The 14502-nt window shown below is 35.5% G+C and overlaps 1 protein-coding gene across 1 annotated transcript; it reads right to left on the bottom strand.

The window, feature by feature from the left end:
- Nucleotides 1–10467: 10467 nt before the first annotated feature.
- Nucleotides 10468–14060, bottom strand: LOC128027240 (uncharacterized). Its single transcript, XM_052614633.1, has 4 exons — nucleotides 13772–14060; nucleotides 13525–13680; nucleotides 12403–12495; nucleotides 10468–11102 (listed from the first exon to the last, which is right to left on the bottom strand). The coding sequence occupies exons 1-4, from the start codon at nucleotides 13937–13939 to the stop codon at nucleotides 10806–10808; spliced, it is 714 nt and encodes a 237-aa protein (XP_052470593.1). The 5' UTR covers nucleotides 13940–14060; the 3' UTR covers nucleotides 10468–10805.
- Between the last annotated feature and the right edge of the window lie 442 nt (nucleotides 14061–14502).

The following is a 14502-nucleotide window of genomic DNA, read 5'->3' as shown; positions in this document are numbered from 1 at the left end:
TTTTGCGCTCGATGCAATGGCGTCATTGGCGTTGACTGCACATTGGCTCATAACATTAAGAATCAGTTCAGAATCAATCACCAAAAGAATCAGTTCGGTTCCAGACGCTCTGTGTGTCGGTTTGCTTCACGCTAAATCACACATGCGCAGTATCATCAGCTCATCCAGTGTTGCCAACTTCTTTCAATGGAAAGTAGCTAAACCCTTTTTTTTTTTTTTTTTTTTTTTTTTTTTTTTATTCAGTTCCATCACACAAATGATTAACGTGAACAGAAAAACATTGCACATCTCAAAGCATGCAAAATAACTGCGGCAACAACAAACAATTACAATTAAATTTAAACTTACATATAAACAGACAAATAAGAATACAAAAAAAGATACAAATTAAATAAATAAAAAATAAAAACTGCATTAGGGCAATTACATAAATTTGAAAAGCTTTAGAATTTGTATTGTTTTTAAAAGCTTCTTGTTTTGTGATCTTATATTAGAAAGGGTTTCAAAATATATTTTAAGATCAGTGTTTCAAAATGTAATATATGATGGTTTCTTTTGAAATACTTTTGACTTATGAATATAAAACTTTGCTAAGATAATTAATAGATTAATAATATACATATGTTTATCAGAAATAGATGGGTTTTGATAACAAAGTAAAATATCATGAGGTTCTAAATTAAGGACTTTGTTTATTTTTTTTGTTATGTCTATTTTAAAGTCAACCCAAAAAGAAATAGACCAAGGGCAATAGAAGAATAAATGTTCAATATCCTCAACAGATGCATTACAAAAGGTACACTTATCACAAACACTATGAATGTATCTGCTAACAACTGCATTTACAGGATAACATCTGTGAATAATTTTGTAAAGTACTTCTTTTACTTTATTAGAAATTACATATTTATATGGCAGCATCCAAATGTTGCGCCAAGATATACAGTGAGGTTTAAGCCATTTGGATTTACATGGAGGACTGGATCCAACATTAAGGGAGTTTCTTATAAAACTATTATTAAAACGCTTGTCAAAAATAGAGAGACCATTTACAAAAAGTTGGAGATTTTGTTGGCTTGTATTATTGATATTTACATCAGAGGATTTGGTTAAAATTAGTATGCCATTAGGAATAGCCTTGATTACTTTGTTAAATTCTTTTTCACTTACAAAAAAGCCATATCTTGTAATAAAATTAGGATAAGTGTAAAAGTGCCCATTATTGTCAATAAGCTGGTTTACAATTAATATGTTATGCCGAACCCAATTCTCCATATATAATGACTTGTTACTATGAGTGATATTACCATTGTTCCAAATAAAACACCTACTAGGAGAAAAATTATGTTTGTACAAAAGTGACCAGTAAAGCAATGCTTGTTTGTGATAATTGGCCAAGGCAATGGGGAGTTTACCAGTTATATAAGGGCACTGCAGCAAAAAATGTAAACCCCCAAGTTTTTCAAATAAATAATATGGGACAATGTTGAAAATACTTGTCTGATTTTTTAAAAAGTTTTTAAGCCAGTTAATTTTTAAAATTTGGTTGAAAATTGTAAAATTAAGAACATTTAACCCACCATCAGATAGTTTATTAATAAGAACACTTTTTTTAACTTTATGAGGCTTGTTTCTCCAGATGAAATTAAAGAGAATTTTATCCATTTGTGAGCATATAACCTTTGGGGCATTAAGTGAAGACAGGAGGTATGCTGCTCTCGAAAGACCTTCTGCTTTACTTAATAAAATTCTTCCCTGAATAGAAAGATCTCTTGCCAACCATGAATTATACCTCTTTTGCATTTTTTCGATAACGGGTATAAAGTTTGAGTTGACCATTGCATCAGTATTTTTAGAGATTTTGATACCCAAATAGTTTACCATGCTCTTAACAGGAATATTACATACAGTGGATAAGTTGTTATTTTTGAGCTGTAGGATCTCACATTTAGATAGATTTAAATTCAATCCAGAGAATTTTGAAAAATTATCAATGATATTCAAAGCCAGAGGTACCTCAGAACTATCACTAAGAAAAACTGTTGTGTCATCAGCAAGTTGCGATATTTTGACTTGTCTTTCATTAACTGTAATACCTTTGAAGGAATGTTGATTTATCATATTACTTAAAACTTGAGCTACAACCAAGAAAAGGAATGCAGAAATTGGACAACCCTGTCGGATACCTCGGTTTATTTCAAATCTAGGAGATGTTCCATTGGCAAGTTTAATAGAACTATTGCTACCACAGTACATAGTTCTTACACTTTTTATGAAATATTGTCCAAAACCAAAGAATTTTAACGAATCAAAAATAAATGTATGGCTTACAGTATCAAAAGCTTTTCTAAAATCGAGAAAAAGTATTAAAGGGTCTCCATTTAATAAATTACTATACTGCACTAAATCAATAACTAAACGAATATTAGAGGAAATGTGACGACCTTTCATGAATCCACACTGAGTTTCATCAATAATCTCATTTAATGCATTTTTCATACGTTTTGCAAAAATGGATGCCATTATCTTATAATCATTATTTAATAATGAGATAGGACGCCAATTTTCTAATAAAAGGATATCTTTTTGATGCTTGGGGATCAAGGTGATAACACCTTGTTTAAGTGATGTAGGTAAGGATTCCTTGTCGATGGCCTCTTCATATACTGCTAACAGGAATTTAGATATATCATTTATAAAAACTTTATAAAATTCTGATGTAAGCCCATCGTTTCCAGGGGATTTGTTGTTTTTAAGAGCTTTTATACAAAATTCTATTTCATTTAGAGAAAGGTCTTGAGAACACTCAGTTTTACTTTCTAAAGACAATGTTTTTGGACTTATAATTGTTTTAAAAAGAATTGCATTGTCTTGATCCTCTCCTAAAGAATAAATATCTGTGTAATATTTCGAGACAAATTCAGAAATCATGCCTTGGTCCTCAGTAACAGTACTGTTAATTTTTAATTTTTTTATTAAGTTTATTTCTGCATTCCTTTTCTCAAGACTAAAAAAGTATTTGCTGTTTCTTTCACCTTCTTCCATCCATTTCCTTCTAGATCTTACAAAGGCGCCTCTGGCTTTTTCTTGATAAATAGAGTCTAATTCTTTCTGTAAATTTTCTAAATCATCACTATTTGATGGGTGGGTAGGTGACTGAGTTAAATTTGAAATCTCTTTTATTATGTCTTGAATACGTGTTCTTTTTTTCATGGCCAACTTTTTCCCAAATTGAATGCTAAATTTTCTTATTTCAAACTTTAGCAGTTCCCAAACTGTGCCATATTCCTTTCTGATTTGTGCCTGTGTCCAGTATTTATTTATTAATGTTTGGATATGCTCCACATAATCTTGATGGTGCAAAAAGGAATTATTTAATTTCCAATAGCCTGCATTTCTACAATTACATTGGACAACTTCAAATTTAATGTTTAAAGTTAAGACTCTGTGATCAGTGAGAATAGCAGGGGATATTTTAGTTTGCAAAACATTTTGTTCTAATTCTGAGGAAATTAGCCAAAAGTCAATTCTCGATTGCTGAGTCATTTGCTTATTGCTCCATGTAAATTGTCTAACAAAGGGATTTCTATATCTCCATATGTCTATGAGAGCTAAATTATTGCAAAAATTCTGGAGGTTGTTATTTTTATTAAAGACTCTTGGGGGGAATCTATCTAGAGCATTGTCATGAACCATATTAAAATCTCCACCGATAATTACCTTTGCCCTTGGAAATTTAGTTGAGAGAATATTTACATTTTCTTCTATAGTGTCCAACAGATTTTGATTCAGAACACAGGAATTATATCCATATATGTTGCATAATATAAACATATTACTGCCGATTTCAATAACTAAAATTACCCAATGACCTTTGACATCACACTGGTTATAAAGAATTGCCCCTCTAAATTTGCCTTTCAAAGTGATCACACCAGCTGAATGGTTAGTTCCATGTGTTAACCAGAGCTCATCACCCCACTGGTTCTTCCAAAACAAAACGTCCTCTGCACTTGAGTGGGATTCTTGTAAAAAAATAAAATCTGCTTTCATTTCTTTGCAAAACAAAAATATCGCTTTTCTTTTTACAATATCTCGAATGCCCTTTACATTAAGAGAGATAAGTGATAACTCCATTGTGAAGTAACAACAGGAGATAAGAGAACAGAAGTATGTAGAGGGTTTGAACTATCCTCAGGGTACTGTATCAGAACAGACTTAACACTGTAATTCTTGAAACAGGTTCAATAAATTATAACTAGCCTACAATTTAAAATTTACATTTTAGCATAGGTTATGAACAACAGCAATAACAAAGAACTTCGTTGACTTAAATTTAAGCAAAACGAAATAAAGAAATTTGTATGTAGGAATTACTCTAAACGGACTATTAGTTCATCCGCCTTGTTCAGTTTATCTTTTGGCCTTCCACGTCCAGCTTGATCTCTATGCCTTCAATGAAAGCTTTGGATCCGATATAGTAAGCTTTCTTGTTGTCTTCACGTGCTTTCTTCACATGTGGCCACAGAAGCGATCGTTTGTCCTTTTCATCTTTGGTCAAATCCTCTACGAAGCGAAGCTTGCGTTGTTTCAGGAATTCGCTGTTTTTGGCATTCCTCCATACGGCATCTCGCACAGATCGCAACGCGAACAGAATAATAACGGCACGAATCCTACCTGGCTGCGGTTTGCCGAGCCTATGAGCAATGTCAATGACATCAAATCCCTTCCGACAAGATTCTGGAGAAACGGCGTTGCAAATTTCAAGGACTTTCGCTTTTATGTCTTCGTTTGGTTGTTCAGAAAGACCATAGAGGCGCAGGCTCCAGCGTCTTTTGTAGCGTTCAGCATCAGCAATTCGCTCTTCCAGAGTGATAAGCGATTTCTGTTGCTGTGCAATCTTCTCAGCGATCTTAGTTTTGTCATTCTTAAGATCTTGAATCTCCACGTACATGTGATTTAAAGATGTTTTGAGATCCTCAATTGAGTTTGAGTTGGTAGTTATCATTTTCTCGAGCGAGTCTGCCCTTTGATTAATTTTCAGGGTAAGGGCAGTGATAATATTTTCCTGTAACTCAGACAGGGAAGGCTCACCTTTGTTTCTCTTCGGCATGGGGCTGCTTAGTGGAGTGTCAGGAGCTGGAGGAAGAATTATTGGTAGGTCACCTGAAGACGAATCAGTAGGCGGTGAGTCTGTGGCAGAAGATGAGTAGACGTGATCTAATATCAATTTCTTTCGTTTATCTTTGGCGCTCATCGTTGACTTGTTGACAAGGCCGTTATGGCTCTGTCTCTTACACAGCGGATATTAAGTGCTTCTTACTGAATGAAATGGAACGATTATTAGACAATATTGCGAAATTGTTTCAAGATTTCTTTCTTTTAAATAAAATAGACTACAAAATGTTTTTCTAAGAGGATAGAAGCCAAAACCCCACAGAGCGTTTCAACATACGTCTGTGTCGGTCGCCATCTTGTTTCGACCTCAAGTAGCTAAACCCTGCCTGAAAAGTCGCTAAATGTCGCTAGATGACGTCATATGCTAATTAGCATATTCATGACGTAAGTGCGTCATATTATCTCGCCCTTTCTATGCTCAGTACTGTGTTTTAAGGCAGCCAAAATTCTCAATAAAAGTTTTTTATTATTATATTTTAATGTTTTTGTTGTCCGACAACGGTATTAATATTATAATGACTGAAACGCGGTCCATTAAGAATACATAACCAGCTCTCAAAGATGTTAATCTCTGCACTAAAATCCTATTCACGACATTGTCTAATTAAATCACATACACATAAGATTAAGATAATGATTGTACTGTGATTTCGGCTATACTTGTATGTAAAATAGAGTTAGAAGCAACAGAATATATTTTTTTAACAGAAAGTGCTGCTCCTTTCTGCCCGCTGAACATAGCAGAAGCAGATGCAGAGAGAGAGGGGCGTGTGCGCACGGTGGGAGAGAGAGAGAGAGAGAGAGAGAGAGCTCGTGCGGCAGTACCAGAGAGTCTCAGAGACTAAATAAGGTCTGTCAAAAAAAGTCGCCAGATTTGTCGCTAGTCGCTTTTTTGGAAAAAAGTCGCTATGGGGGTCTGAAAAGTCGCTAAATCTAGCGACAAAGTCGCTAAGTTGGCAACACTGAGCTCATCAGTTCACGAATCGGACGCGTCTGACAGAAACGGTTCTTGACTCGTGAACGAGTCATTATCTGGCTCGGCTCGGTGTTCATCTTCAGTTCTCTCTTCACATCAGTTCAGTCAGTGTACTGTTTGAGTCAATAAATTACTCCGGGATATTGGTTTGTTTTAACTCAGAGGGAGTGTCAGACACATTAAACAAGTTAAGCTTAAATCATCTGTGGATTAATGCGTATTGGAGACGCGAACTGTTTAAAACGATTCAGTTCGATTTGGTGAACTGTTTCAAAAAGATCCGGTTACATCGAATGATTCGTTCGCGAACCAGATATCACAAACTGCTTTGTTTTTAACTGTCTTACAACAGACACGGAAGAGAAGACAATGCTGAATAAAGTCGTAGTTTTTGCTATTTTTTGACCAAAATGTATTTTCGATGCTTCAAAAAATTCTAAATGACCCTCTGATGTCTTACGGGTTTGAAACAACATGAGGGTAAGTTATCAATGACATCATTTTGCAAATGATTTTTCATTTTGCGAACTAACCCTAGTAACCGTTTTTTGTTTACAAGAAGTTACAGTCAAAGGAATTGTGATTGTCCTTTAGGTTAATCATTTGAAATAGTAAAAACAATATGTTCAAACTTTTGACTATTTTCTTTAATAGCTACATAACACAATACTTCTACTTTTACTTTCAGTACTTGAGTAGTAAATTTTAAAATAGACTACTTGCAATACTTAAGTACAAAAAATGTTGAATACTTTAGTACTTCTACTTAAGTGTGGTGCTTAAAGAGCACTTCTACTTCTACTCAAGTCACTTTTTTGATAGAGCACTTGTACTTTTACTCAAGTATGGTTCTCTAGTACTTTATACATCTCTGGCTGTAAATATCACTGAAGTTTTGTCCTGATGGAGGGCTTCATTTATTTACAGTGCCTGGCACTCTTTGCATAGCTAGGTCCCATTTTTTGACAGTTCTACAGGCACAGTGGAAATAAATCACACTACAGTATGGAATGAAACTCATCCATTGAAGAGACATTTTTCACCCTACTCATGGGAGAGGAGATAAAAAATTCAATCATTTGTCCATCATGTTGAGTTATGAAGTGCAAACAACACCTTCACCCCTAGCGCTCCTTTGTATTTCCAAAATCAATATTTTATCACCAAAACGTTGTGAAGTAGTGGCATCAAAAGAGAGGCAGAGCTCTGAGACAAACTAATAAATGAGATTCAGCAATCAAATGTAATTCAAATGACATCTGACAGCTCAGAAGAGCTGCATTTCTACTGCTCTAATGCTCACAATCCAACTTTGGCACTTCACAAAAGTTTTCTCAGTGCGTTAGAATTTTCTTTTATATTATATTATATATTTAATGTCTGGGATATTTTAGTATTATTTACATAATATCATAATATTTATTATTTTTACATTTAATTTTAATTTTAATATTTGAATGAACCTTTTTTCACTTTTCAATTCAAATTTTTTATGAGGTTTGTTTTAAACATTTATATTCAGCTTTATGTTATTTTGATTTCATAATTTGTATCAGTAGTATTTCTTAACTTTGAACTTAACTGTTTTTTGTTTCAGTTAATTTCTGTTTTTAATTCATTGGTGCAGAAAGCAGAGTAAAAAAAAAAAAAAAAAATTTCCCCTGCTATTTTACAGGCCAAATGGCATCCTTTAATTTTCATTACAATAACTCATTCACTCTAATCCCAACTTTCAATGAACCAATGTACCATTTTGCATTGATTTCATTTCATAGTACTCTATGCTTAGTGTGTATTTAAATGCTAATAACACAGCTAAGATGATTCTTTCTCAACTTCATAACTTCTCTACTGTATGCCAGCAGTAAATACATTACATATATGTTATGTTAAAACAATGCACGAAACACTATCAGTCTCCTCAATACGTTCTAAGCAAACTGCCCCATAAATGTTTGAAAACCGAACACATGACTAAAATGTGTCCATATGTGTTTAAATAAGATATATGAACCTGGATGTGCTTGTCTTGTCCTAACACATGGTGGTCTGGCTTATTTGCTGTGTGATTATTAAAGCTGGATTCCCCTGCAGTGCTCTATCAGGGAACAGGTCAAAGCTTTAGTCGTTGTCAGACAGACATGATCACCTTACTTCTAAGCTCTTAGGGCTTCCTCTCAGCCGAATGGAGGCATTCCTGCTCTGCTTTTCCCAGTGCACCTCATGTCTGTAAATGTTGTTTTTAGGATTCTGGTGTCATCACCCGGCTTCTTCTCTAGGTTAACAAACAAAACTACTCCAGACAGACCAGCATAAATCAGCAGTTTCATGCTCAAAGGCTGCTTTTCTTTTTCCAGAAGGGAGGAGCAATGGAAATTAGGAAGTATTTCTCTAACAGCCTGACCTTGTGAAAAGCTCTTGATGTGCTATCACAGAACTGGGTCATCCTGTTTATTTTTCAGTTTTCAGCCTGTGTAATGTTTCTGTGAGACTGAATAATGTGTCTGTTTGTTGGAAAGAACACTATGTGGATTTAGATATGTAAATGAGTTTGTTTCTTCATTGGAACAGATTTGGAGAAATGTAGTATTACATCACTTGCTCACCAGAGGATCATCTGCATTGAATGTGAAGTTTCCTACAAACATGCAAGCTTTACATTTCACAAGACATTAATTGATGAACTGGGGTCATGAGGATTACTTTTGGATTACTGTAATGCTTTTATCATCAATTTGGACAACATTCTGATGGCACCCAATCATTGCGGAGAATCCACTGGCGTGCAAATGATGTATCGCTAGGAGAGTACATTTTCATGTTGGGTGAATTATTCCTTTAACGTATTACTATAAACCTTTTAGGGCTGAATAAGGTACAAAGATGTCCCTTTACAGTTACTGCCCAGTAACAAACTGTTGTACACCTAAAGGTAATTTTCTTTTCTTTGCACTTTTCTTTTCTTCGTGTACAATTAAACATGCTACAAGATGTGCAATACACAAATATATACTTGAAGTTGTTGTTCTCATTAAACACAAAAAGAGTAGAGAAATGAATAAAAAAACACATCATGGGGAAGTCGTGGCCTAATGGTTAGAGGGTTGGACTCCCAATCGAAGGGTTGTGGGTTCTAGTCTCGGGCCGGACGGAATTGTGGGTGGGGGGAGTGCATGTACAGTTCTCTCTCCACCTTCAATACCACGACTTAGGTGCCCTTGAGCAAGGCATCGAACCCCCAACTGCTCCCCGGGCGCCGCAGCATAAATGGCTGCCCACTGCTCCGGGTGTGTGCTCACAGAGTGTGTGTGCTCACAGTGTGTGTGTGTTCACTGCTCTGTGTGTGTGCATTTCGGATGGGTTAAATGCAGAGCACAAATTCTGAGTATGGGTCACCATACTTGGCTGAATTTCACTTCACTTCATCAAATCATCTTAACTAGTCAGGTTTGACTAGTATACACTGAAAAAACTAACATGTAGAATTTACTTAATAAAATCCTCGTAACAATTTGCACTAACACTTTTTAAGTAAAATTTACTGCTTCAATTTTAAGTAAAATACACTTACCAAAATCAAGTAAAATCTATGTATTAATTGACTTGACATTTGTTAAAATATTAAGTAAATATTACTAAATTATATTTAATGTAGGATTTATATTTATTCTAAGCATTTAGATAAAGTCTATATATTTTTTTAAATACTAACACACAGATGAGCTTAAAATATTAAGTAAATTTTATTTACTGTTATAAGGTAGGTTTTATTTAATATTTCAATTAATTTATTAAATGTATGTAATTAAATATTACTAAAAAATATAGTAATTTTGTCTGCATTTTAATAAACCACACAGCATAGATGCAATAAACATTTATTTTGTTCCAACATTAAACAATGACTCAGTCAAAATGTAACCTTTTGAAGTTACATAAAGCAAAACCTAAGTTTTTTAAATAACAACTGTTTCCTTAGGGATTTGAGTCCTGAAAACAATTTAATTTGTCAAGATCATAGGGTTTTAACCCCAAGAGGTATACAAAAACATGGGATGAGGTTTAAACCTCATGGATATAATGCATGGATACAACATTTACTATTTCAATAAAAGTAGCAATCCTCTCAAACAGTGCAGTTTCAACATTCAACATAGCACTCTGTACTTGTGCTCTAAACATTACAACATTTAATGCATAAAAACATTTTGTTTAACAGTTAAAGATGTCAATATTTCTATATAAAGCAATTTTGCTAAATAATGTCAAAAATAATTTCTTAAGAGACTGCATCCTACTGATAATGAGTAGTGCTTTTACGAATTCTGTTAAATTAAAAAAAAAAAAAAAGTCTAAAACAATGCTGTTTCAACAGCTAACATGGCGCTCTTGACTAGTGCTCTAAACACGACAATAAAGAAAAAAAGACCAGATGCCTTATTTGGCACAAAGCAGAAAACAGGCAAGTGTCTTACCACCACTGTTCACAATGGTTAAACTAAATTCAAAAGCAAAACTGCTAATTATGTACACAAGTGATCAGAGAAACATTATGTCTGTGCAAATAGTCCAATAGAACCTGGAAGATTTCAAACTTAGTCGGGGAGTACTGGTAACCAAAAATGTGCAGTACTTGCAATGTCAATAGCATTTAATAAAACAACTTCGACTTAAAAGCTTGTACTTTTGTAGACAGCTTAAGAACATCTAATTCTAGAAAAAGTTTCTGAAACACCTCGAAAGTGTAATGCAGTGCTCTGGGGTATGCAAGGTTGAGGGCATAAATGAGTCCCATAAGCAGGGCACAAGCTTTAGCAGTACTTTGGCATCCCGGCAATATCTCCTTGCCTTCAAGAATAATGGATACATCCACTGGATCCTTTCCATCAGCTCCATGTACAACCAGAATCTTGAGGGTGTGTTGCGCTGTGTCACTGTGGTTGTCCTCCTGCACAATTTAGACAAACTAAATAAACTGAATTTTAATGAAAAAGCTACACTAAAGTAATACAGTATATATTACGCTAAACTGAGTCAAGCCTGCAGAGATGGTCTCCAACCCAAATCAAACACGCCTAATTCTGCTCATTAATATTCTACTAGATGGACTAGAAACTTTTAGGCAAGTGCATTGAGGCCAGTTAGAGCTATATTCTGCACAACAGTGACCCTCCAGAACAGAATTTGGACACCTCTGCTTTAAGATTAACCTGTACATAAGGGGTGTGAACCCTGGTCCTGGAGTCAATGTCCTGCAGAGTTTAGCCCCAACCAGCTCCAACAAACATACTTTGAAGTCTCTAGCAGACCTTGATTTCCTGGATCAGTTGTATTTGATTAAAGAAACACTCCACATTTTTTGGAAATAGGCTCATTCTCCAACTCCCCCAGAGTTAAAAAGTTGAGTCTTATCGTTTTTGAATCCAATCAACCGACCTCTGGGTCTGTTGATCGCACTTTTTAGCATAGCTTAATATAGATCATTGAATCCGATTAGACCAGAAGCATCTCGCTCAATTTAAAACATGACTCTTCTGTAGTTACATCGTGTACTAAGACCGGCGGAAAATGAAAAGTTCAGATTTTCTAGGCCAAAATGACTAGGATCTATACTTTCATTCCGGCGTAATAATCAAGGAACTGTTCAGCTGGAACATGAACACAGCAGGTACAGTGATATCATGCAGCACCTGAAACCAGCCAGACCCTCTTCCTTGCACAGGGAGCGTGTCTTGCTAGCTGGGAACTATTTCCACAGGTGCTTTCATTTATCAATGCACCTGCTATGTTCACGTTACAGCTGAACAGTTCCTTGATTATTACGCCGGAATGAAAGTATAGTTCCTAATCATATCGGTCTAGAAAATCACAGCTTTTCATTTTCCGCTGATCTTAGTAAACTATATAACTACAGAAGAATCAAGTTTTAAATTGGAAAAATATCAAAACTCTTTGGTAATTTCGGAGCAAGATGTATCTGGTTTAATCGGATTTAATGTTCTATGCTAAGCTATGCTAAAAGTGCTAGCGCCAGACCTAAATGGATTTGAAAATGGGAAAACTCAACTGTTTAACTCTGGGGGAGTTGGAGAATGAGCCTATTTCCAAAAAAAGTGGAGTGTTCCTTTAAGGTTGGATCTAATCTCAGCAGGACACAGGCTGTCCAGGAGCATATCTCACCCCTGGTGTATGTTACGGTAATACAATTGTAACATTTTTAACATGACATTGAACAAAAAATGCTTTACCTGGCAATCTTCAAACAGTTCCTCTTCTTTCTCGCCAAGGTACAGTATGAGGCTCCGGATAACAGCTTCACGCCTCATCTCAATGTTTTGGTTCTGTGAATAGATAATTATTTTCAACGCATAACCAATATCCATAGAAAACAAACTACCAAGTGATAATACAATGGCATACACATGCAAAGAGCAGTGATTTGAACGAAGACTACAAGAGAAAAGCCTGGAAAGATGGAGTCTGTCTGGTGGTTGCTTTTGTAGTCTGTTAAGCTTTTTTTCAAAATATTAACTTTGTTGCCATTCTTTGTCGTTTAAACTGCTAAATATATGTACACTACATATATTACAGGTCACCGGGATTTTGCCAAGTAAGACATGTTCCTGGATCAACATCTTTTGTTGATCCTGGATCAACATTATGTCCAAAAATATAGACTTAACCCTATCTCTAACCCTAAACCTAACCCTACCCATAATTTATTCCTAAAAATCAGTGGGAAATGATACCTGATTTACAAGGATGTAGAAGTATCTAACCCTGATCGTAAGGCTAAAACAAATATTTCCTGAAAAGTTATATCTCAATTCTGATTGGTTGATTGGAATGTTGTTGGTTGATTGGAATGTTATTCCAGGATCAACAAGGATGTTGATTCAGGAACATGTTATACTTGGTGAAATCACACTCACCTATATTACACATTATGTAGCAATTAAGATATGTCTGGATATTTCACATCACTAGGTTTAAATCTAAGACTTAAACAGTGTTTTCAGTGTTTACACATCTAAAGGTGATTGGTGCCAACATTTAAAGTTGCCTTTAACTGTTTCGCTCTCTTATCTTTAGGTTTAACCCAAGGTTTCTGATCTAGTCAGTCTGATCAAGTCTGGATCCAGGCCCAATTTTTGACTGCTGATGATATTTTGCAGACAGCCTTTAGAAGACCTAATAAATGACCTCTACAATCATTTAAGACCTCATCTGTGCTGTGTAAAGAACTATATAAATAAAAGTGATTAAAACTGACTATTGAGTGAGGACTGATACTGTATGAGTGTGTAGTGTGTGAGAAACAGACCACATTCCTCAAAAGAGTGAACAAGCACAATTTTTAACAAACACACCTGACTCAGTATGTCCATGTACGGCCTCAGCTTGGTGCCCACAACACCTCCCTTGAGCTTCATTAGTGTAATCATTTTTGGCGTGTAGGCGTCAAGCCTGTTCATGAAGCTCTGTTCCAAGGAAATCGTAGTTAGTCTCCTAAATTCTTCTTTTATCTGAAATGACAAGAGATCGATATTTAAATAATACTTTTAAATTGTTTCTGGCCAAACAAGAGGGCTTAATAAAGGGAATACATTTACATACCTCAGCTTCACAAAATAAGGCAGGCCATCTCTCCTTGAAGTCTTCAGCAGCTGGACTACCACTCACAACCTCCAGCCTTCGATAGGAGAATGTTTTTGCCATTTTTTCTTTTATCACTTTATGGTTGTTCTTTTTTTTTACCTCTTCGAGAAGCTCCTGCCTTTCCATTTCAAGGCTATCAACATTTTCTCCATTTGGATGTGGAGGTAGGAAGTTGACTTCCGCTCTCTTTGGTCTTTTGCAGTTCTTTGCAGGATTTTGCTCACCGGGTAATTTACGTTTTAAGGCGTTAATGTCAAGCTCGGGACAAGGTACTTCACGCTTTCTCAATTTAGAACGATAATTGGCCATCTTATACTTAAGACGCTGTTGCCACCCGTACATACCTGAAAATGAGGTACCCGGCTCCCTCAGACAAGGATGTTTCTTCAGCAAAGCTTCTATAACCACCTCGATTTGAAGCCCAGTGGGATAGGCAGTGTAGCGGAATATTTCTTCTGCAAGCTTCTCAAGCACACCAGAGGTAATGCTTGGATTATTAAGAAGTGTTCCATCACTTCTAAAAACCTCATTTGCTTTCTGAAGGATAATTTCAACATCATACGAAAAGCTGGGTATCACAAAAGTAGTTGGCCAACCTTCTGATCGATACTCTAGAGGCTGTTGTAAAGTAATGGTGTCCGAACTAGCTGAGGAACTGTCATCCTGGAAAGACTGACTGAGTGACACTG

Source organism: Carassius gibelio, chromosome A14 (genome assembly GCF_023724105.1).
Source record: "Carassius gibelio isolate Cgi1373 ecotype wild population from Czech Republic chromosome A14, carGib1.2-hapl.c, whole genome shotgun sequence".
NCBI lineage: Eukaryota > Metazoa > Chordata > Actinopteri > Cypriniformes > Cyprinidae > Carassius > Carassius gibelio.
Note: the sequence above shows the minus strand (reverse complement) of the source record. Positions and strands in the feature narration are given on the sequence as shown.